This window comes from Heteronotia binoei, chromosome 2 (genome assembly GCF_032191835.1).
Source record: "Heteronotia binoei isolate CCM8104 ecotype False Entrance Well chromosome 2, APGP_CSIRO_Hbin_v1, whole genome shotgun sequence".
NCBI lineage: Eukaryota > Metazoa > Chordata > Lepidosauria > Squamata > Gekkonidae > Heteronotia > Heteronotia binoei.
The window spans coordinates 47,534,738-47,558,851 of record NC_083224.1 but is presented as its reverse complement, the minus strand read 5'-3'; the positions used below and the strand labels follow the sequence as shown (position 1 = coordinate 47,558,851).

The following is a 24,114-nucleotide window of genomic DNA, read 5'->3' as shown; positions in this document are numbered from 1 at the left end:
TACAAGCCATAAGGTCAAAAAGAAAGACCGTCAACTTATACTACTTGTTATTCATTATCCATGAGAGCACCAGGGCTTTTCTGGCCCTCTGTCATTTATTACATTGGTATCCTGCTCTCCCCAAGCCTGAGCATCCACGAAAAAGCCACGAAGAAGCTGCTCTTGAAGTTCAGGGAACCTTTGGAACAGCATTCAAACTGAGAGCCAGCACAGTGTGGTGTTTCATGTGTCAGGCAAGGATCAGCAAGACCTGGGTCCATATCCCTGCTCAGCCATGATACTCCCTGGATGACCTTAGGCCAGCTGCTTTCTCTCAGCCTAACCTTACTTAAGATAATAACATGAGAGAGCATCATGTAAACTACTCAGACTTCCTTGTAGGAAGGGCAAGATAAAAATGGATTCTGTGGAGCGGGGAAGACTTCAGCCAAAGCAAATACCTTTCTTCCCATCCCTCATGGTAAGCAATTAAAGGCTAGACTTTAGCTTTTTTTTTTAAAAAAGGAATGAGATTTCAAAATTATGATGTGCCCCCTGAATTTTTTGAATAGGGCAAGATAGAAATTGGAATATGAACAAATGTGCTTTTGGATTTCAGCCAATTTAGATGCATTAAAGCAGACAGACCAAAAACAGTTAAGTGTTTAATGTGCTGATTGATTTGTGGATGTGTAAGGTGGTAGAAAGCTGATGGTACCGGTTCTAATCAGACTTTCCTCAATGCAGTTGGTTGTTACAAGCAGCATTCCTGTTTTTGGCAACTATGGCAGCTGTATTTCCAGTTAGCTCCTGTGAATATTTTCTGCCAGCGTTGAACCTTGCTCTGGCAGAAGAAGCAGGGACAGATTCCTTCTATTGGAGGAAGGCTGAACAATTCACAGGGTCCACTTCTTAGTTCTCAACAGAAAATGCAGAATGTGTGCTAAATAATAAATAGCCCATCCAGTAGCTGTTGTTCTGTCCTGTGTCCTTTTGTCCCTGTGTCCTTCTTTGTAAAACAAATGCTAGAATAAACATTCCCAAATTGTGTTTTACAATTCAGTTCAAAGGAGAGGCAAAATATACACATTTTCTCACCCATAGTATTGCAGAGTGTAGCATGCTAAAAGAGTGAATTATTTTCTTAATTGCAATAGTACATTGACAAGATGAAAGTGAATGCTCTTTATTTTCCCTTTTAAAAAAAAAAAAAAATTGCAGGGAATTTTGGTTGCTCCCAGGAGATTCTGAGTATTGCAGCCATGATGCAGATCCAGAATATCTTTACTATTCCTCCAAATCAGAAATCACAAGCAGTAAGTGCAGTTTTCATACCTCTCTCATCAATGTCTTTCCAATTCTATAGCCTCTTTTATATGGAAAGTAAAGCACTTGATTTTTGCTTGGTAATGACCACTGTGAAATGTTTTAGTCCGGCAGTTTATGCATAGTAAAAAGTAGAACAATATGTGTTTTCTTGTGGAGTAACTTGTTCTGTTTATTCTAAAAAAGTCTAAAAATTAAAAAAAATGCTTTTGGGATGTGGGAAAGAAGGATATCTGTAGATCAGCATTTCTGAGAGTTGATTGGGGAAAGATGGTGTTTAATAATTGAAGAGATTGCTCCTTGAAATGTCAGATGAAACATATCATTATGCTCAATGATGGGAAGTTTTATTGTAATGCAATAAGGAGCTGGTTTGCACTGTGATACAGTGGCAGTAGCTGACCATGGGAATCATTGGTTTGTACGTTTGACTGATTCAAGTTATATTGTATTTTAAACACTGTGTAGATATATATAATCATTGAAGTGGGAAACGTGCTGCATAACACAGAGCAATGTTGTTCCTAGATGAACTGTAACTAGTACATATGAAGAATGGATAGTTCTGAGAATTGCAAAAATAGGGTTATTCACAGATTTATTTTGTTGTTAGTGGAACTATTGCAAAGAGAAAATCATATGTGGTTCTTATAAAAAAGGAACATTTACTTCTGTATTCCTTTCTCCAGATCAGAGAACACAGAAAGTTTGCGGTGGAGGAGGGTGACCATCTCACTATGCTGAATGTCTATGAAGCCTTTATAAAAGTAAGCTAAAGTATATGAGAAGGACAGGACTTGTTGGGGAGAGGAAATTTAATTCTCCCCCCCCTGCACTCCCCCCACCAGTTGCTCACTTTTTTCTCCCCTGCCCCTGCTTGGTTTTCCTATCTGTCTATCTGCCTCTTCTCCCACTCAGTTCTGCTTCTTCCCTCTTTGAAACCCTCCTTGCCCTGATTCCAGTTTCCTCTCCTTTTTGGTTCCTGCTAATGTCTGGCTGTTGCCCCAAGTTTCCTTACCTTTGCTGCAGCCTTCTCCACTTTTCCTCTCATCATCTTGCAACAGAGACCTCAGTGATGTTCTGAATTATCTAGGCTGGTGATAATTTACAACATAATGTTACAGGATCTCAGTTAACTTTTGGGGTTGTCTAGGCAAAGTAAAATGCAGACTGAGATCTCATGGTATAGTCTCAAGATCTTGACACTTATAATTTTTTTTTGTTTAATCCCTATCCCCCTGGTTTTCCGGAAACACCTACCCTGAATGGTCCCCTGATGATTCTTTTGAGTCACACTAGGAGCCACATCATGGATTTAAGAGGGTGGATATGTAGCTTGAGCCATCAAAGCCAGTTCTTGGGACAAGGAATTGTATAGATGTTGAAGCCCATCCTGGAGCACTTAAAGCCCTGCACAACCCTTCTGAGATCTCACCTCATAGCTTTACATTTTGAAACTTACCACTGCTGTCATAAAGGCTGGGAGCTTGGTGAATGTGTGTATGTATTTTAAAAGAATGCTCAGATTCTCAGGATGAGGCTTTCTGCCTTATTTTTCATGTATATCAGTTTAATCATGTCATTCCTCAGTACCATTCCTTGAATTGTTGGGCTGTTGATAATGCTGAATTTAAACTTGTCCTACATATCATTAAATGCTTATGTTATCTCCTTCCTTCTTTCACTTTTTGCTTCCTTGTTCCCTCTCATCATCTGCTACCAATCCACAAAGCCCAGAATTTTCATTTCATAGTACTTGCATTACAACTGGAATGCCTCTTCCCTGTTCCCTGATATCTGCTTTGCTCTGTCAGTTGCATTGCAAATTTCCTCAAGCATGTAAAAGCTCAGCTCTTTGTATGCCTTCCCCATACAACGTACTTCCTTTACTCTTTACCAAGGCTTTTTTTTTTTGGTGAGTTATAGTTGGAGTAGGGACTGTTCTTTTTAAAAAGTCTCTGCACTTCATAATTTGTAGACACACATCATTTGTTGTAGCAGCATCGTTTAGGGAAACAAGCAAGGGTTAGGGAAACAATCAGAAAGTAAAGTGAATGGAGACCTTTTTTTTGTGTCAATTCATTCTGTTTTTTTCTTTCATTGTTTGCAGCACAACAAGAGTCCTCAGTGGTGTCAGGATCATTTCCTGAATTACAAAGGTCTTATCAGAGCCACAACCGTGAGAGAACAGCTGAAAAAACTTCTTGTCAAGTTCAAAGTACCAAAAAAGTCCAGTGAAGGTAGGAGCAACGGAAGCATGTTCTTGGTCATTTCTCACCTAGTGATTAGTCCTTGTTCAACATGGAGTCCAGAATGTCCCTTTGTGCTTTTTCTTCACAGTAGGTTTCTTTGTACGCATTATTTTAAAATTGTTTCAAGAAAGACTGGGGTATTTATAGTGCCAGTATAAAGTATGATGGAAATTTTCTATGTTGCAGACTATACTTACACCTCTTATTCCTAAGGGTAGCTTTCTCAGGTTCTCAGGCCACACTGAAATTATTGCTTTTGCTATTTATCCAGAGGTCCTGGAGACCTGCAGCATGCTTTACCTTAGTCCTCTTTGGTAATTTTTTTCCCCAAAGGCCTCTTCCTGCTTGATTAGCAAATATCTCACAGCAGAGAGATAACCCAAATGGCAAGTTGTCCTCAAAAACATACTGAAGGCATTCCACCTGACATTCAGCATGATAACATGACAACATGCTGGTAAGTCATTGCCAGCATGACTTACACTTGTAAATTTCTTGGTTCCATATGTCATAGACCATAGTCAAAAGCTTAGATTCAGATGAGGTAATCTTGCTAGCTGCTGTATTTCTCCTCAGCATACAGATTACTTCTGCGGTGCCTCAAAGAAGCAATGGGATTTCGATCCCTTCTCATAGGTCAAAATTTAATGTTCTGGTTCAGAATACATAGTACTTTTTATGACTCTCCTATAAAGGAAGTTCAAAGGCAGAATCCAATGTAAAATTGCTGAATCAAAATTCATTAACATTCAAAATACAACCCCCCCCCCACCCCAGTTTAGCAGAGATCAGGGATTCGTCAGTCACTGTAGGTGCTAATACTTTCCATGCCCCATCCCTTAATAAGTTCAGTTACACCTCTGTAACTTCCTGCTGTATCTGCTTATCTCAATTCATTCCAACCTAGGTTTAAATTTTGCCGATCTTACAACAGTTGAGAGTGTCTTATACCCATTCTGAGTGAACAAATTACTCTTTAGATTTGATCTTGTTTTGAATTTCCTTTTCTGTAGCATTCATCCTTCCCCCCACTCCCCAGACCTTTTTGTTTGTATAAATTGGCCTGATGGATTTACATTCCAGTTTGTGCTGAAATAAATTTTTAGTCTTTAAAGTCAAGCAGACTTGTGTTTTATTCACTTTAAAAAAAAATTTAAACGTATGTGTTCCCTGCCATATCTCCAGAAATTAGAAAAATTGTATTTTAAAACAAAATTATTGAGCCAGAGGAGGACAAAGCCATGTCCACTGCCCCAAGCATCTGAGAGGAAGGCTAAAAATGTAACTGCTGATTCAGTATTAAGCAGTTGCTAGAAGAGCACTGTGTTCTCTTTCAGTAAATGTTTGCCCCAATAGGAACATCCTGTGGCCAGACTGCATACTGTGTGGCAGATGCATGCAGCTCTGTCCTGTCCTGTCCTGTGTTGTTTTGTTTTTCTTTTAAAATACAAAAAGCAGCTGCAGGAGGCTGCCAGTTTGAGCAGAGGATTGGCAAGGATATGGGCTGCTTGACACAGTTCCTACAGCTGATCTTCAGCTCCAATCCAGGCCATTGCTTTTCCATCCACAGGGTGGAAAAGTATTGGGTTGCTTCCTAGAAACATGCTACAGGTGAAAGCCTATCTCCCCTTCTCCTTTCTCCCAGCAGCCCTGCATGTTGCATAAAAAGACATTGCCGTACAATCAGGGACCTTTGCAGGCAAAAAGCCAAACCAGCATCTGTGTTCTCCAGCCTCCTCCACCCCATCTGATAATTTTGATTTTGTTGCCTGAGCAGTTTATTTTCTTATGTGTAAGCTCTTGGTCTTTCTTCCAAATTTTGTAGGATAACTACTTATATGCTTTATTTCAGGTGATCCAGACCCTGTTCTGAGATGCATAGTTGCTGGATTCTTTGCTAATGCAGCCAGATTTCACTCTACTGGAGCATACAGGTAAGATTCAGGTTTGCCACACAGTAACCCTCTCCCCCAAAAAAGTTGATTGTCACAGATCAGCTCTGTAAATGAGGGGGGAAGTGAGAGTGTACAGATGCACTGGTGCTGTACTCAGTCAAAAATTGTAAAAGGAACCAAGCCAGATCGTATAGACGCAAGTTGTGTTTTGAAGGAGTCGTAGAAAAGCTAAGAGGTAGCACAAAGAAATGAGTTCTGTCAGTGAATTTTGCTGAAAGCATAGAAGATTATCTTTGGCTTGGAGAAAGTGAGCATTTTCTCTCTTAGTGCAACTTGGCTACCTCATGAGAGACTGGAGAGCCTTTTGCAGATTTCCACCAGTTTCTTAGGGAGGAAATGGGGTTATCCCAGGAAAGTTTCTAACATTATTTTAAGGGAGTTATTGTCTGGAGCTAGTGGTGTAGTATTCTGATGTAGTGCCAGACTTAGGATCTGAGTGACCTTGGTTCAAATTCCTATATGGCTTGCAGGAAGACTTGCTTTCAGCCTAATCTACCTCACAGGGTGGCTGTAAGGAGAAAATGGGGGAGGAGAGGGTGATGTATGCCACTCTGAATTTCTTGGAGGAAGGATGGGATACAATTTGTTAAATAAATACTATAACAGGGATGGCCTAACTTGCTTAATGTAAGAACCATATAGAATAAATTGAGCAGCCGTAAGACATGAATGTCAGATGTCTGAGAGTCGCAAGAACAGTAGGTAGGTAGGAGAACAACTAGATGGGGGGCATGGCTTGGAGAAGTTATTTAAAGATACAACTGCCTTCTCCAGTAGGGAAGTGGGGGCTTCAAAAGCCACACAATATGTGTGAAAGAGCCGCATGTGGCTCCCAAGCTGCAGTTTGGCTACCCCTGTACTATAGGTTTAACAGACAAAGCTTTGTTTAGTGTACCAGAATGAGACTTAACTGCAGTTGCCTGGAGGTGTACCAGAATGAGACCTTCATTGCAATTCCTCCCTCCCTCCTTGTCTAACAATTAGTTAAAATTAGCAAATCTATTAGGAGCCTTTTTGTAGGCTTCTGTTTGTTGTGGTGGCTTCTATTTGACTTAATACCTGCTTAGTCTAATCTCGAAATAGTGCTTATAATTCTTCTCAAATTAACTTCACAAAAACTATGTGGAGATAGTGTTACCATTTCTGTTTCTGAGATCAGAATATCAGGTTAAGATTGTAACTTTCCTCAAGTCTATTAATGTCTGACTTGGTATTTGAACCCAAGTACAGTACAGTTGGGTGGTGTGATGGACAGAAGGTTGTCTTGCCCCTGAAAACAGCCACTCATTTGAGTCTATGGGAGTGGTGCTTCATCATCCAGTCACCTTCTGTCCTCCCAAAGATCATATTTGTGTGGGAGGGGGAGGTCAGTGGACCCTGAGGAACAATGTGGAGTACATGGGTGGATATAAGTGGAAATCTAGTGCAAGTAGAAGTAAGCTTTAGGATCCAGGCTGCTGCATAATAGACAAAGGTCGACAATTGAATGTAGAGAGATACAAAGCTTATGTGGTAAGGTATGAAGTCTCTACAGTTCCTTCTCTTTTGATATAGGCAGAAACTCCTAACTTGTGTATGTTGGAAATCCTTGCCAGAGTTTGAACTTTATATCTATAGCTAACTAGTGTAATACCTGTATGCACTGCTGTTATCTGCACTCATTTTTAATCTTTAAATAGTTATAAACAAACATTAAGTCTGAAATAACGCTCCTTTTTCTAGGACTATTCGTGATGACCATGAACTGCATATCCACCCCACCTCAGTATTGTATGCAGAGAAACCACCTCGTTGGTATGTTTAATTAGCTTTAATTGGGTTTGACATCGGGGTGGGTGCAAACCAGGAAAATGGAGATTTGTGCGGTCTCATGAACCTCCACAAACCTTTCTGCCTAATGAACCAGTTCGAGGTTTGTGATGTGGCATGGTTTGCAAAACCCATTTAAAGGGTTCCCTTTAGATGGCTTTTGTAAGCCACGTAGCCATTGTGGTGCATCTCAAAAGTGAACTCAGAAGGCATTAAATGGTGTCTTTTAAAATGCCTTCTCCAAGCCCCAGCACCAGTGTTTCTGTCAACACAAACTACATGAATTTCCCAAAACCACCTGGGAGGTTCATAGGGGTGGGATGGCACAAGAAGGTTCAAGAACCTCAAAACGGCAGGCAGTTCATGATGAATTTTGAATTGTAATTCAGTTTTTGCCCATCCTTAGTTTGACATCACCATCATTCAGAGTTATAACTTTTTCTAGAAGATTGTGGTTTTATTCTTTTCATATGATGTTGCAACTACATCAGAAAAGATTTTTTAAAAAACAACTAGGTAAAATACAGCATTTTGGTAGTAGTTGTATAAGGTTGGAAAAATAGCATTGGATTCCTAAACAGAGTCCACTTAAGTCAGAGGGTTTAGTGGGTCCTTAAGATTGCATGAGAAGTTATCTCTTTTTTTTTTGCCCCAGAGACTTGCAATCTGAGGATATAATTCTTACAACATTTGTTTTCATGGCAGTATTTTTAAATGTTTTTTGTAAGTGAACTCTGAATGGGCAGTTTCACTTGGAAGATATTTAAAGAGAAGGGAGACCTTTTAGACACTAGCTATCCAGCAGCCCCGAAAAATCCTGAATATTTTGGGGGGGTTTTGGGGTGGCAAGTTTCAGATAGCCAAATCAGCAGTCCGCTTAGTAACAGTCTTAAGAAAAATACCTGATAAATACTGATAAGGTATTTTTCAGGTATTTTTTCAGCTCAATTTATATGGAGTGCATACCCCTATCAGTATTTATATAATGGCCCATTTCTCTGGTGAAATAAATAGGGTGCTATTTGCTAGTTGACACCTTTTTCTCCTCCCCCCCTTTTTTTTGTAGGGTGGTCTACAATGAAGTTATCCAGACCTCTAAGTATTACATGCGAGATGTGACAGCTATTGAATCTGCTTGGCTATTGGAACTGGCCCCTCACTTTTACCAGCAAGGAACGGTATGGGCTTGGCATAGACTCCAAACGGTACCATTGCCGTATTGGCAGTTCTTGTTGTTCTCCGCTTTTCCTGTGCTTACTGAATGTGCTTTGCAGTAGTTCAAGTGAATTGTGCTAGTCAGTAAATGTCTATTTAATGTGGCCCAAGAGAACCATAACAGACAAAAAAGTCATTGTTAAATCATTTACAAAACTGTCCAATAGAAGGCAGTGTGATATTGAACTCCTTTACAGTTTCAGTCCATACACTGGTAGAAGTCACTATTAAAAACAGCATAGGCATATGAGAAATGGAATAATCTGAGACAATTCTATACCAAAAGCGTGTATGTGTGGGTGGAGGGGGCGGGGAATGACCCATGGTGGTGCATGGGGAGAATAAATCCCACCTGACCTGCTTACTTTTGGCTTCAGCTTCCACCCTCTCCACCACTGTGGACTTGCCCCATTCTGTGCACTCTCTCTGTGTTCTACTTGCAGCAACTGCAAGTTTGTGTGCTGCTTTGGTTGCTGAATTTTTGTTTTGTCTTGTAATATCTGCAGATGTACAGATATCACCATCAACACTTGGGGTTTTAGACTCAACACAATGTTTTTAAAGTCAAATTTTTCTGCAGATCTGGAGGCTCCCCCAAGTTAGCAGAACTCTAAATGTGACTGGCCTCATTATGCAGATTTTCCTGTCTGGATGGGAACAAACCCTGTTACTATTAAATACAGGGATATGATTACAAGGTGCTAGCTGCTTAAAGTAAAATGTTTACATTTTGAGGAAGGCTAAGCATGAAGAAAATGTTGGGCATTGATGAGTAAAAAATGTTCTGATGTTTCTTGAACACATTTTTTAAAAAGAGACTGGTCAACATCTTAAAGCCTTTTGGATGGGGCTGGTACAGATGTAGTAGATCTGATAGCTTCTTATCAATTAGGAGTTGGGTTACTTGGATAAGGCCTATAGTTCTCCTGGAATTACAACTGACTTCCAGACTATGAAGATCAGTTCCCTGAAAGAAATGGCAGCTTTGGAGGGTTGATTCTATATAGAGCAGAGGGCTGGATCTGATATGAATGTGACTTTGTTGGACCAGGCCATGCATGCCATAAAATGTAACATGAGGTACCAGAGATATAAACTTTATAAAGGGGATTTCAGGTGTTGTATGGCAATAGTGGGCTTGATTGGATTAGGTATGATATGCAGAGGGGTAATAGGCATGGAGATACCAGCACTGGTAACGAGACAGGAAACCTAGGTCTCGGTTCCATCCAGGAAGATTCAGTCCAGGAGGATGCAAAAAATAAATGGACATAAGTCTGACATTAGAAACCACAACATTCTGTTGCTGACCTAAGAGTAGCAGTGCTCTTACAAAGGAATTTCAAAGGGAGATTAGAGAGACTGTTAATTGCAGTTGATAATGAAGCTCAAGACTCTGCATCCTCCTAGACTGAATTGAGAGCTAGTTTCCCTGCTCATTACCAATGTGTGCTATTATCATTTGGAATCTGAAATCACTTCAATCTTCAAGATAAAAAGACCAGTTCAAGTTTTTAAATTCCTATTCAGGGTCTTTTTGAAAGAAAATAAATCCAAATAGGCAGAGAGAAATCCAGTCCTTTTTTTTTTTAAGGCAACAACTTTTCAGAATAAACCAAAATAAATCTCTTCAATGTACATTGTTCTTGTCAGAAGAATCCATCCACCCACCCACCTTCTGAAGAAATGCAGTTGCACACAAAAGCTTACGGAAAAGAAAGGAAAGGTCCCCTGTGCAAGCACCAGTCGTTTCCGACTCTGTGGTGATATTTCTTTCACATTTTCATGGCAGACTTTTTACGGGGTGGTTTTGCCATAGTCTTCCCCAGTCATCTATGCTTTCCCCCCAGCAAGCTGGGTGCTCATTTTACCGACTTCAGAAGGATGAAAGGCTGAGTTAACCTTGAGCTGGCTACCTGAAAACCCAGCTTCCACCGGGGATCAAACTCAGGTTGTGAGCAGAGTTCAGGACTTCAGTACTGCAGCTTTAACATTCTGCGCCACAGGGCTCTTACAAAAGCTTATACCTGGAATAAAATGTTGTTGGTCTTGAGCCTGCCACCATGTACTCCAGGTTTATTTTTTTCTCTCCCTCTTTCCTCCCCTCCCTCCTCCCCATAAGAGGAGGAGCAGCCCCAGAGAAGGAATCAGAAGTGTGTGAGGCAGGGGGGATTATCTTTGTATCTCTCCCACAGGAAGTGGCCACACATCTTTGTCACCCACATATCCATATGAAGCTGCCTTATACTGAACCAGACCCTTGGTCCATCAAAGTCAGTATTGTCTTCTCAGACTGGCAGCGGCTCTCCAGGGTCTCAAGCTGAGGTTTTTTATACCTATTTGCCTGGATCCTTTTTTGGAGATGCCAGGGGTTGAACCTGGGACCTTCTGCTTCCCAAGCAGATGCTCTACCACTGAGCCACCGTCCCTTCCCAGTTCTCTGTGTGTCTGTGTGCATGTTTGAATGAGAGAGAGGGCGGCAAGAGGCAGGAAACAGGAAGCAAAAAGCCACTAGGGACCTGGGGAAAAAGTAAGCTATCATGCAGCTGCAGCAGCAGTCCAGGAAAAGAAAGCAGGAGAAGGAAGTCGCTTGGGGGCTGGATTTGAGCCCTGCGCAGACTGCATGATTGACACCCCTGCCATAGAGTGTAGGGGAAATATCCATTTCTAGAGTAATATCACACTCATACTGAGCTTCTTCTTTCCCCCCATGCTCCCCTGCCCCCCAAAAAATACAGCCTGGAATTTCTCAAGCCAGACTAGTTAGCAACTCTGGCAAGGAGATTAGGAATAGATCATGAGAAGGTTCATTCCCTCTCTAGGGCAAAAGTCTTCTTCCTGCCTTAACCATAGTGATGGGATACTTTCATACTGATTTAGTACTATTAGCTAAATAGGTACCCCTCTTAACCATGGTTAAAATCAGGGGAGAGGGAATTCACTCATAAGGAGAAAAGGGCAGCACAGTGAATGTATGTGAATCTCCTCTGTTAATCTTGTGGTTAATCTTGTCTACGCCAGCTGAAGTTGACATTAACTTTTTATTCTCCAAGCCTCACCCTCATCCACTTCTCACCCAAAATCTGATACAGGAGTAGTAACCTTAAAAGTGCTGTTGTCAGGACTACTGATTTACATGAAGTGCTCTGAAAGTTTGGGTTGTGCTATATAAATGCTAAATATTATTCTGCATAAAGGAAGGACAGTGCTTCTGTATTTCTTCAATTGCAAATGGAGGAAAATTTGCTATATTTTGCTGTGAAAAAAATCTTGAGTATTGCCATATAGTCTAGAAGAGCTAGCTGAATGTTTGATGGCTGTGTGGGTTCAAAAGCATATCCACTAATATCCATAGATCAATGATATTGCACTCTGGTAGAAGGAGCATTTAGGATGTTTGCAGTATCAGAAGCCTATGACATTTCTGATGGAGATCTTCTGTGGTTGAAGTGCCATTAACTGATTATAAGGTTTATGGAATTTAAGACTGATGGGGGGAAATATATGTGTCTCTGCTATCATGACATCATAAATGGCATGATGCCTACAAAATAATGATGGGTGAGATATCTTATGCTGTGTGCCAATTGTTACACGTGGGGGTAGTCCTATAACTGCACAGGTGGACTATTCAGTAACTTTGCATGCCTAGGCTCTTGGTAGGAATATTGCTGCTATTCTTGAGGAACACCAGGTGTTGAGCAGGAACATAGTCAGCAGTTGTATCAGAATGCAGCTGTATGATCCACATCCCCCCCTAAAAAAAAAGTGAATTATCCAGTGTCTGGTCCAAATCCTCTGTATAAGATATCTCACCCTATCATTATTTTGTAGGCATCACGCCATTTATGATGTCATGATAGCAGAGACATGTATATTTCCCCCCATCAGTCTTAAATCCTGGGGGGGGGGGCTCCCTCCAGGTGTCCTGCCCCCCCAGGGAAAGTGCATGCGCAATACATCGCCTATCCTTTCCCGGTGTAGTGAACGCTGCGTGGTCACTGTCTGGCTATGCCTGGCAGATGGTCATTGCAATGGCCTCTCCTACATCACTGCATCCGTGGCAACACCTTCTCGCTGGTCCCCCCCCCCCCCGTTTTCACAGAGTTTGCCACGTCATGGTGCGACCGAATGTCTGGCGGTATAACCGGATGGGCAGGTTGGGCTCACGAACCTCGCCAGCCAAGAGAAGAAAAACTCTAACATCAAGCCCGGGCAGACAGAGCTCGTTAATGTAACATCTACCACCTGGAGGACTCGCTGCCGGCGTCCCGGCTTTCTGGGCCATGGCAGATGACCCCATGGTGAAAGGGTGGAGCCAGCACTGCGCTTCACCTAAAAATTCCTCTGCACAGGCCTGAAGGGTATCCACATCCACAACCCACAACATACCAAGTCCTGCAGCAATGGGCAAGGGGTGAAACGGCAGGTGGAAGATGCCACTGGAAGCCGCAGTCCCGATCCTGCATGTAGGCGGTTCAGGGTATTGGTCGCTTGATGCTGACGAAAGCATTTTTTGGCAGCACCCTGAACAACCAAGCAGTCTTATTTAGGGACAGCACTGCTTGCTCCGTATGGAGAGGGGCCTAGAAAAGGTGGCCTAAACAAAGCTCGTCTCCCCCCCCCGCCCCCAGTTGGCTAGCCGCGGTCAACGGGCATCCTTACTTGCGGTCGAAAAATCTCTCTCTCTCGGCTTGGCTTCGCGAACGAAGATTTAAGAAGGGTGCAATAGTCCACGTTTGCTGCAGGCTCGCTGGTGGCTGACAAGACCAATGTGGGACAGGCAGGTCCGGCCACAGCGGCTGCAGGGAAAAGTCTGATTTAGGGTTGGTCCTGTAGCAGTGCGATTCTTCCTCAATCTCCTTTTGTCCTCAAGACCAGCTATGCGTGCGTTCTCAAAGGAAGAGACAGCCTGGTGGATGGTGTGCCTCCATGCTTTGCGATCTGAGGCTAGGTCAGACCACTGGTGATGGTCGAAAAATAACAACAAAGAAAAGGCATGCACCTAACTCACAAAGTGTGCAAAGACTAAAGCTTGTGTGTTGGAACATCAGAACCATGCTTGACACAGTAGACAGTGGTCGCCCTGAACGACGCTCTGCTCTAGTTGCCCACGAACTTCTCAGGTTGAATAAGAACATAAGAACATAAGAGAAGCCATGTTGGATCAGGCCAACGGCCCATCCAGTCCAACACTCTGTGTCACACAGTGGCAAAAAATTTTATATATACACACACACTGTGGTTAATAGCCACTGATGGACCTGTGCTCCATATTTTTATCTAAACCCCTCTAGAAGGTGGCTATACTTGTGGCCGCCACCACCTCCCGTGGCAGTGAATTCCACATGTTAATCACCCTTTGAGTGAAGAAGTACTTCCTTTTATCCATTTTAACCTGTCTGCTCAGCAATTTCATCGAATGCCCACGAGTTCTTCTTTTGTGAGAAAGGGAGAAAAGTACCTCTTTCTCTACTTTCTCCATCCCATGCATTATCTTGTAAACCTCTATCATGTCACCCCGCAGTCGACGTTTCTCCAAGCTAAAGAGCCCCAAGCGTTTCAACCTTTCTTCATAGGGAAAGTGCTCCAGCCCTTTAATCATTCTAGTTGCCCTTCTCTGGACTTTCTCCAATGCTATAATATCCTTTTTGAGGTGCGGCGACCAGAACTGCACACAGTACTCCAAATGAGACCGCACCATCGATTTATATAGGGGCATTATGATACTGGCTGATTTGTTTTCAATTCCCTTCCTAATAATTCCCAGCATGGCGTTGGCCTTTTTTATTGCAAATGCACACTGTCTTGACATTTTCAGTGAGTTATCTACCACGATCCCATGATCTCTCTCTTGGTCAGTCTCTGCCAGTTCGCACCCCATCAACTTGTATTTGTAGCTGGGATTCTTGGCCCCAATGTGCATTACTTTGCACTTGGCCACATTGGACCGCATCTGCAACGTTGACGCCCACTCACCCAGCCTCAACAGATCCCTTTGGAGTTCATCACAATCCTCTCTGGTTCTCACCACCCCGAACAATTTAGTGTCATCCGCAAACTTGGCCACTTCACTGCTCACTCCCAACTCTAAATAATTTATGAACAAGTTAAAGAGCATGGGACCCAGTACCGAGCCCTGCGGCATCCCACTGCTTACCGTCCTCCACTGCGAAGACTGCCCATTTATACTCACTCTCTGCTTCCTATTACTCAGCCAGTTTTTGATCCACAAGAGGACCTGTCCTTTTACTCCATGACTCTCAAGCTTTCTAAGGAGCCTTTGATGAGGAACTTTATCAAAGGTTTTCTGGAAGTCAAGGTAAACAACATCTATCGGGTCTCCTTTGTCCACATGTTTGTTCACCCCCTCAAAGAAATGTAACAGGTTAGTGAGGCAAGATCTTCCCTTGCAGAACCCATGCTGAGTCTTCCTCAATAACCCGTGTTCATCAATGTGCCTACTCATTCTGTCCTTGATAATGGTTTCTACCAACTTTCCCGGTATTGAAGTCAGACTGACTGGCCTGTAATTTCCCGGATCTCCTCTGGAACCCCTTTTAAAGATGGGGGTGACATTTGCTACCTTCCAGTCCTCAGGAACGGAGGCAGATTTCAATGAAAGATTACAGATTTTTGTTAGAAGATCCACAAGTTCAACTTTGACATAGCAGCTCTCAGTGAGGTCCGTTTCCCTGAGGAAGGTAGTCTTCAAGAACACGGTGCTGGCTATACCCTCTACTGGTCAGGTAAGTCAAAGGCTGAGAGCCGCCTTTCTGGCGTTGGCTTCATGGTCAGGAACTCCATTGCCTCTAAACTCGAAAACCTTCCAACAGGTCACTCAGATTGCATCATGTCTATGCGCCTCCCACTTCAAAACAAGCAGCATGCAACACTCTTCAGTGTGTATGCCCCAACCCTTCAAGCAGATCCTGCAGAAAAGAACAAGTTCTATGCTGATCTACGCAACCTCGTACGGAAGACCCCTACAGAGGACAAGGTGATCATCCTTGGCGACTTCAATGCCAGAGTAGGTAAAGACTCGGAAGCCTGGAAAGGAGTACTTGGCAAACATGGCATTGGTAACTGCAATGATAACGGGCGCCTCCTGCTAGAATTCTGCACGGAGCATCAGCTCACCATTACCAACACTATCTTCCAGCAGAAGAACAGTCTGAAGACAACCTGGATGCACCCACGGTCCAAGCATTGGCACCTTATTGACTACTTTCTGGTGCGCCAGAGAGACCTTCGAGATGTCTTACACACTCGAGTAATGCCCAGTGCAGCATGTCATACGGATCATCGTCTTGTACGCTGCAATCTCTGTCTTCACTTTAAATCTACACCCAGGAGAGGCGGTATCCCCCAGAGGAAGTTTCAGGTTGGCAGCCTTCAGTCAGCTGAAGTTAAAGCTGCCTTCCAGGCAAAACTCCAGATAAGAATTGAGGACCCCAGTCGCCTCACAGATCCTCCTCCAGAAGCACTCTGGGAACACCTAAAAACTACCATCCTGTTGACCTCTGAAGAAGTCCTCGGGTTCTCCACAAGGAAGAACAAGGACTGGTTTGATGAGAACAATCAAGAGATCCAAGAATTACTGGCGAAAAAAGAGATCTGCCTACCAATCACACCTTGCTCAGCCCTCCTGTCCCGGGAAAAAAGCAACCTTTCGCGCTGTATGTAGCAACCTTCAGCGCAAGCTTCGAGACATTCGAACAAGTGGTGGACCAAGCTTGCAGAGAGAACCCAGCTATGTACAGACACTGGTGATTTAAGAGGGTTCTATGAAGCCCTGAAGGCAGTATATGGTCCATCATATCAGGCTCAGAGTCCCCTGCATAGTGCAGACGGCCAAGTGCTCCTCACAGACAAGGCATCCATACTGAACTGGTGGTTGGAGTATTTTCAGGTTCTCTTCAGTGCCAATCGCGTAGGTCAAGATTCAGCAATCCACCTCACCCCACTTCAACCAGTGAAAACAGAGTTGGATGAGATCCCCACTCTAAAAGAGACCGTTAAAGCCATCAAGCAACTGAAAAGTGGCAAGGCAGTGGGAGTTGATGGAATCCCACCAGAGATCTGGAAGCATGGGGGCATAGTACTACATAGCACACTTCACAAAGTACTTGTCACCTGCTGGGAACAAGGCAAACTACCACAGGACTTTCGCGATGCAGTCATCATTACTCTACATAAGAACAAAGGGGAAAAGTCAGACTGCTCCAACTACCGGGGGATAACCCTGCTCTCCATTGCAGGCAAAATCCTTGCCAGAATACTGAACAGACTGGTGCCCACCATTGCAGAAGAACTCCTCCCAGAGAGCCAGGGCTAACAGGAGCACCACCGACATGGTATTTGTTCTCAGGCAGCTCCAAGAGGAATGCAGGGAACAGAACAAGGGTCTATATGTGTCTTTTGTTGACCTTACCAAAGCTTTTGATACCGTTAGCAGGAACGGCCTGTGGCAAATCTTGGAACGTTTAGGATGTCCCCCAAGGTTTCTCAGTATGGTCATCCAGCTACATGAAGACCAGCGAGGCCAAGTCAGACACTGCAACGATCTCTTGGAGCCCTTCCCAATAGGCACAGGTGTAAAGCAAGGCTGTGTTCTCACGCCAACTCTCTTTACGATCTTCTTTAGCATGATGCTTCAAAGAGCCGCGGTAGATTTAGATGACGACGATGGTGTCTACATCCGCTATTGCACTGATGGCAGCCTGTTCAACCTGAGGCGACTAAAGGCCCACTCCAAGACAATGGAAAAACTTATCCGAGAGCTACTGTTTGCTGATGATGCTGCACTTGTTTCCCACTCGGTATCAGCTCTGCAGCATATGACGGCCTGCTTTGCAGAGGCTGCCAAGCTATTCGGCCTAGAAGTTAGTCTGAAGAAGACAGAAGTTCTCCACCAGCCTGCACCCCAGGAAGATTATCACCCTCCTTGCATCACTGTGGGTGAATCAGTTTTGAAGACAGTCCAGCAGTTCAGCTACCTGGGGTGCATCATCTTTTCAGACGCCAAGATCGACAAGGAGATTGACAATAGACTGGCAAAGGCAAACCGTGCATTTGGCTGACTGCATAAAAGGGTGTGGAGCAACAAGCATCTGAAAAAAGGCACAAAGATCAATGTTTACAAAGCGGTTGTGATGACAACCCTCATCTACGGCTCCGAATCGTGGGTTTTATACCATCATCACCTGCGACTCCTCGAGCGCTTTCATCAGCGCTGCCTTCGCACCATCCTCAACATCCATTGGAGTGACTTTGTGACCAACACTGAAGTCCTCAAGCAGGCGGAGGTTACAAGCATCGAGGCATTGTTGTTGAAGATGCAGCTGCGCATATCTCCAGGATGGAAAACCACCGCATTCCCAAAATTGCCCTGTATGGCGAACTTTCCACTGGCCATCGAAATAGAGGGGCACCAAAGCAGAGGTACAAGGACTCCTTGAAGAAATCCCTTGGTACCTGTTGCATTAACCATCACCAGTGGTCTGACCTAGCCTCAGATCGCAAAGCATGGAGGCACACCATCCACCAGGCTGTCTCTTCCTTTGAGAACGCACGCATAGCTGGTATTGAGGATAAAAGGAGATTGAGGAAAAATCGTACTGGTACAGCACCAATCCCAAATCAGACTTTTCCCTGCAGCCACTGTGGCCGGACCTGCCTGTCCCACATTGGTCTTGTCAGCCACCAGCGAGCCTGCAGCAGACGTGGACTACTGCACCTTTCTTAAATCTTCGTTCGCGAAGTCAAGCCGAGAGAGAGGGGTCCAAATCCTAGCAGCCTTTTGTATGGTTAGCTGAAATGGACACATTTTGGTTGATATTTTGTATTGAAAAACACAAACATGTTTAAGGTATGTTGGAAACTGTAACCTAAATACGTCAACCATCTCTCCTGGGTAAGAGCGTCCATAAAGTGGGCAGCACCATAGCCAAGGACTCAGTTTCAGCCCTTTCATATCTTAGCATACTAAAAGAGAGCGTGAGGAGCAAAGTCTCTTCAGGTGACCATAATGAAAGGGCAAGAACATGCAAGGTAACATTCCCTGAGTTTTGCAGGCAATTAAGGGCTTTGAAGATGTTAACCAGCATCCTGAATGGAGCCGGGAAACAACTTTGAAAAACACAGTGAGTTCCAGAAGAGGGGGCTTTAGGATATACAATTTTGAAGGGTTTTTGGATCACTAAAGACAAATGTGGACAGAACTAGGTAAAGGGAGGGAGAAGTTTTGCAAACTAGGACTGTGATCCTAAACCGAGTTACACCCTTCTAAGTTTATTGACTTTCACATATTTAGAAGGATGTAACTCTGGTTAGGATTACACTGTAAACATAAGGCAAAAGAATCTACACAAGAATAAGAACAGATCAGTGTTAATGATTCCTCCAGGTGAACTTTTAAAAATGGAAGTTACTACCATCAAACTGGCTGATACAAGCCCAGTCCAGTCCAGTAGAAAGCCCTGACCTGGATAGTCCAGGCTAGCTTGATCTCATCAGATCTCAGAAGCTAATAAGGGCCGGCTCTGGCTAGAATTTGGATGGGAGACCTCCAAGGAATACCAGGGATGTGACATGGAGGCAGGCAGTGGCAAACTGCCTCTGAATGTCTCTTGCCTTGAAAACCCTGTGGGGTTGTCATGTCAGTTGTGACTTGACAGCAGCAAGAACAGCAGTCCAATAGAATTGTGAAGGGATAGTGAATTTGGTTAGTGAACATGGGGCCTGAGGAGGAGAAGGGAGAAATGAGCTGAGGAAAGCCTTGTGTGTTCCAAAAATCCCATCTCTTTTCTCTGTCAGGAAAATCTTGACTACACCAGCCATTCAAGCAGATATTCAAATGACACAGAAAGTTTATTTAGTTAGTTAACGTATATCCCACCCTCCCTGCTGAAATGGGCTCAGGGTGGCTTACAGGTCAACTGAGATAGTTAAAACAATAAAGCCAATAAAACAACTACTACATCAATATTAAAAGTGCTAAATCCACAGTTGCAAAGTGCAGCCAGCTTTCTTCATATCATTTAATCAGTCCTCCAGATAAAATAGAAGGTCCCAGCTTCACGGTGACTCCATTCGGTCTGATCAGGTGATGATCTCCAATTTAACAAAGGGTTGGTGGAAGAGCTCAGTCTTGCAAGCCCTGCTGAATTGTAAAAGGTCCCACAGGGCTCTAACTTCCTTGGGGAGCTCGTTCCACCAGTGTGGGGCTGCAATTGAAAAAGCCTTTGCTCTCGTTATGGCCAACCTGGCCTCTCTAGGGCCAGGAATTGAAAGGAGGTGTTGAAACCCCAACTGTAATACTCTCTGGGGAATATGTGGGGAAAGTCGGTTCTGTAGGTATGCAGCTCTGGCCATATAGGGCTTTAAAAGGAAGAACCAGCACCTTGAAACGAATCTGGTATGCAATAGGTACTCAGTATAGTGCTTTTAGTACAGGCTGAATGTGTTCTCACAAGGAGACACCCAATAACAGCCTTGCTGGAGCATTGTGTACCAATTGAAGCTTCCAGATTTGAGACGAGGGCAGCCCCATGTAGAGGGCATTACAGTAGTCCAGTCTTGAGGTGACCATGGCATGGATCACTGAGTCGCAGGATTTGAGGAAGGGAACCAACTGCTTAATTAGACAAAGGTGATAAAAGGCTGATTTGGCAGTGGCTGCTACCTGGGCTGGGCCTCCATGGTTAATGAGGAGTCCAGGAGCGCACCCAAACTCTTCGCCCTTGGTGCTGGCACTAACCGTGCCCCATCAAGATTCGGGAGTGGCATCTCCATCCCATGACTGCTGTAACTCAGGTATAGGACCTCTGTCTTCTCAGATTCAATATCAGTTAACTCAGTCTGTAATGCCAGGTCCAGATTTTCTGGGTCATAGCCAGACCGATTGCCCAACAACAGATAGAGCTGGGTTTCATCAGCATACTGGTGACATCCCAGCTCATACCTTCTGGCAAGGGAGTGCATATAGACGTTAAATAACATTGGGGAGAGAACAGCCCCTTGTGGCACTCCACATAAAAGTAGGTGCCTCTGGGATAGATGCTTCCCAGCACCACTGTCTGTCCCTGACCCTGGAGAAAAAAGGGAAACCATTGTAAGGCAGTCCCCTGAATCCCAGCACCGGTGTACCTAATCAAGCAGATGCTGTGATATAAATCGTAGCAACAGAATGAGCTGTCACTCTTGGAAATAGTTTAAGCTCGGACATATATAAACACCTGAATTTGGACTGCAGAAACGGTCTTCTTTGAAAAACTGTATTAGTGCCTATAATGCTAGGCTAGCAAATAGGTGTGTTAAACATTTGTTAACCTGTTCTCCTTGTACTGAATAAAGACATTATCTTTGGCAGCATTAATAATGGACTATGCCAATACTGTAAAAGTGCCTTTAAAAAGAAGTCATTGCAAAACTCAACTACTGTGCAGTTTTTTTTTTTTTTTTAAATAGCATCTTTATGTTTTTAAGTATCAGGCAACAAAATTGTTTATGACTTTATAAATAGTGCTGATTCTGTATTGGCAAATGCTCGTGGGCTCAGTGTGCTTTCTGGAATATTTCAACATGAAATATTTTATCTGCTGCATGACTTTAAAATTGAGATTGACTGTTACTATCATGGAAACTGATTGAGTAAGGAATGGAAGAAATTATTGCACAGAGCTTTTGCAAGAAACTGACATTGTGGACTGTCTGCTTCTTTCTTTCCAGCATCTTTCTCTGAAAGCCAAAAGAAGTAAAGTCGATGACCACTGACTGTCTGCGGGTGTCGAGTTTCACGCTGCGTGATGCTGAACCTGCCGCTGAATCAAAACTGTGCTACAGACCCATCACACAATTAGTTGATTAGCAACTTGACTCCATATCAACTATACATGTCGAAATGCCTGCCTGCCAGGATCCTGTAGGGATTTATGCATGATCAAATACATTGTAACACTTAACGTAGAGCTTGCATTGTGGACATTTTATCCCTCCGTCTTAATTGTAACCATTCCTGTTTACCATGGGTCGCCTTTGCTCCTTTTTAAACTAGGTAGAGAAATTAGCAGTACAAAAGGAGACATACAAAATCATAGGAAATCTTGCAATTGCTTGGGTAACTACACTGAGCCCTTGGGGTGGGGAAGTGGAGCTCAGGATCCTTTTAGACCACTGTGAAAGCTGCTGGCTATCCTTCACCTTCCTGCAAACTGTAGACAGGTTTGGGACCACAAGCAAAGCCTTGAAAATACCTTTAATGGGTTGCAAAGAAAACCTTGAAACTGTGATTGTGCCTAACTGCTGTGATTTTATTTTATTTTTTTAGCATTGTTGCTCTAAAGCAATAGAATTCTAGTCTATTACTGACTTTCCCTGTATTGTTCCTCTGCACCTTTTCTTTGGCTTTGCTTTTTAGAAAGCATCTGCAATTTCCATACACACCTGAATATGTTCACTCTCACTGAACTCCCCATGTAGTTCAGGCTATTTTAGGAACGGGTTAATAGGGCAGGATATGCCTTGCATTCACAACCAAGATTTATGCAAGTCCCTAGTTCCTTGCCTTTTGTTTCAGAATCAGAACTAAGGGACTTGGGGCCCGTCTTTCACAGAAATATCCATACATGAAATCATGTGTCTTCAAAAGCTTCGGTACTTGGTCTGGGATGACCTTGCAAAGCATTCCTTTGTCTTGATCCATGATCACCAACAGTCATTTAACAGTCAAACAGTGGTGACTACACAGCAATAAAGAGAGAGGATACTTCCTTTAAACAATGGAAGGAGAGCCAATTCAAGGGCGAATTCTCTTTTCTCCAGATTGGGGTGCAAGATGTTCAAGGGATGTTTTCTGTTAAGAAGTTGGGCAATGAACAACTCCAGGCCTGAGGCCATTAGAGCCTTCAATAAATGGTTTTAAAACCATCTCTTGTTTGACCAGAGAAGAGGATATTCCTTATTCTGCTGAAAGATGCTATGTCAGTATAGGAAGGAATAGTGCTCAGTGAAAAAAGGTGGTGGTCCTATGCTTGGATGCCCCATTCCTTGAGTGCTACTGAATGATGGGCAGCTCAAACATGGGAGTTTCTCTTGCCCTCCTTTTAGGTAGGGATATGACCACATAGACTAGGTGCAAGCAGATTCAGTTCTCTGCAAATAAATTAAACCCCATTTGTGTGTGGAGGGGTGATATTTCAGCTAGTGAAATCCATATGTCTGTGCTACTTACAGCCAGTTTGCTAAAACCAGAGTGGGCTCCCATGAATCTGTTAAATATACGCACAAAATCCACCCACCTCTGTACATGTTTAACAATGTTCTGCTCTTTGCAGCTGTTTAGACTGCATCCCTCAAAAGGTGAAGAGTGGTCTGTGTCATATGCACTAGTCAAACGGTGCTTTGGCTGTCTTTCTGTGAAAGCTCTTCTTCTCCTTGTATCACCAACATAATTTTGGATAACTATAGCTTTATTTTCAGATGTTATTTATTTTAGAATGATGTTATTTGAATATGTATTTTTTAAGATCATTGTTTTTGTTGATTCCCTTGTCCCTTTTCAGTTTTTTTTAATGTATGTAAATGATGGCAATTTTTACACAGACCAGGGTCTTCCTTGCCCCGGATGTGAATTATGTCTTTCAGATCTTCTTTCCCATTCTGCTTCCTACAGATCTGCAAAGAAGCTTGTTCTGTCAATGTGTGGTCTGCGCAATAACTTTGTATTGTATATATAAACAGCTTAACAAAATATTCATTCCCACCTCTGGACTTCTGACGTGACTAGTTTTCTGTGTATCTTTCTCTCTGTCAGTACGTGAGCTCTTTCAAGATGGGGTTGTCTGTATTTTTGTGAACTGTGTGGTGTCCAGAATATTGTTGATGCTCCACAATGGGCATTTGACTTACAACTAAAGCTGTTTACCCTTTAGAGCTTATGGAGACCTGGATACAAAGATGTATAAACGTTCATGTCGTTTTGTCCTATGGTAACACTTCAAAGAAAATAAAGCTGTGGAATCAAGGAATGTTGGAGTTTCTGCCTACGAACAAAAGTTGATTATCAGCATTACTTACCATATGATGTATATTTCTCATTGGTGGCAGTAGGTTTGCTTGGAAGGTAATTTAGGCATAAATGTATATGTAGACATCCCACCTTTCCTTTCTCAGATAGCATGTATACCATTGTTCAGGAAAGGATTCTAAGCCTAAGAGGATGCCAGTATGGATAATCAGTAAAGTCAAGGAAGCCATAAAAGCCAAGAAGGCTTCATTTAAGAAGTGGAAGTCTTAACACAGATGGAGTGAACAATGAACAGCGTAGATTTGGTAAAGTGACAAGGCAGGCTGAAACAAGTATATTACTAAATACAAAGGTATGCGATAGGTTCACAGGGACAGTGGAGAGAAGCTGAGTTAATTCAATGCATTGATTCCACAGGGTTTTTTGGTAGATAAAGCCCAGCAGGAACTCATTTGCATATTAGGCCACACCGCATGACACCAAGCTAGCTGGAACTGTGTTCCTGTGCATTCCTGCTCAAAAAAGCCCTGGGTTTCCACAGTGGAAATGT

The 24,114-nt window shown here is 43.2% G+C and overlaps 1 protein-coding gene across 4 annotated transcripts in view; it reads left to right on the top strand.

Moving 5' to 3' along the window:
• Window positions 1-23,063, top strand: part of DHX35 (DEAH-box helicase 35) — a 55,989-nt gene extending 32,926 nt beyond the window's left edge. For 2 of the 4 annotated variants that reach the window (XM_060230922.1, XM_060230924.1), the window contains 7 exons: window positions 1,201-1,295; window positions 1,995-2,072; window positions 3,416-3,545; window positions 5,410-5,491; window positions 7,235-7,306; window positions 8,388-8,526; window positions 21,269-23,063. In XM_060230922.1, the coding sequence (XP_060086905.1) occupies window positions 1,201-1,295; window positions 1,995-2,072; window positions 3,416-3,545; window positions 5,410-5,491; window positions 7,235-7,306; window positions 8,388-8,526; window positions 21,269-21,313 (641 nt within the window). In that variant the 3' untranslated portion in view covers window positions 21,314-23,063. The remainder of the gene's footprint in view (window positions 1-1,200; window positions 1,296-1,994; window positions 2,073-3,415; window positions 3,546-5,409; window positions 5,492-7,234; window positions 7,307-8,387; window positions 8,527-21,268) is intronic. The other 2 variants (XM_060230925.1, XM_060230923.1) reach the window with 1 other exon arrangement.
• Window positions 23,064-24,114: the final 1,051 nt, after the last annotated feature.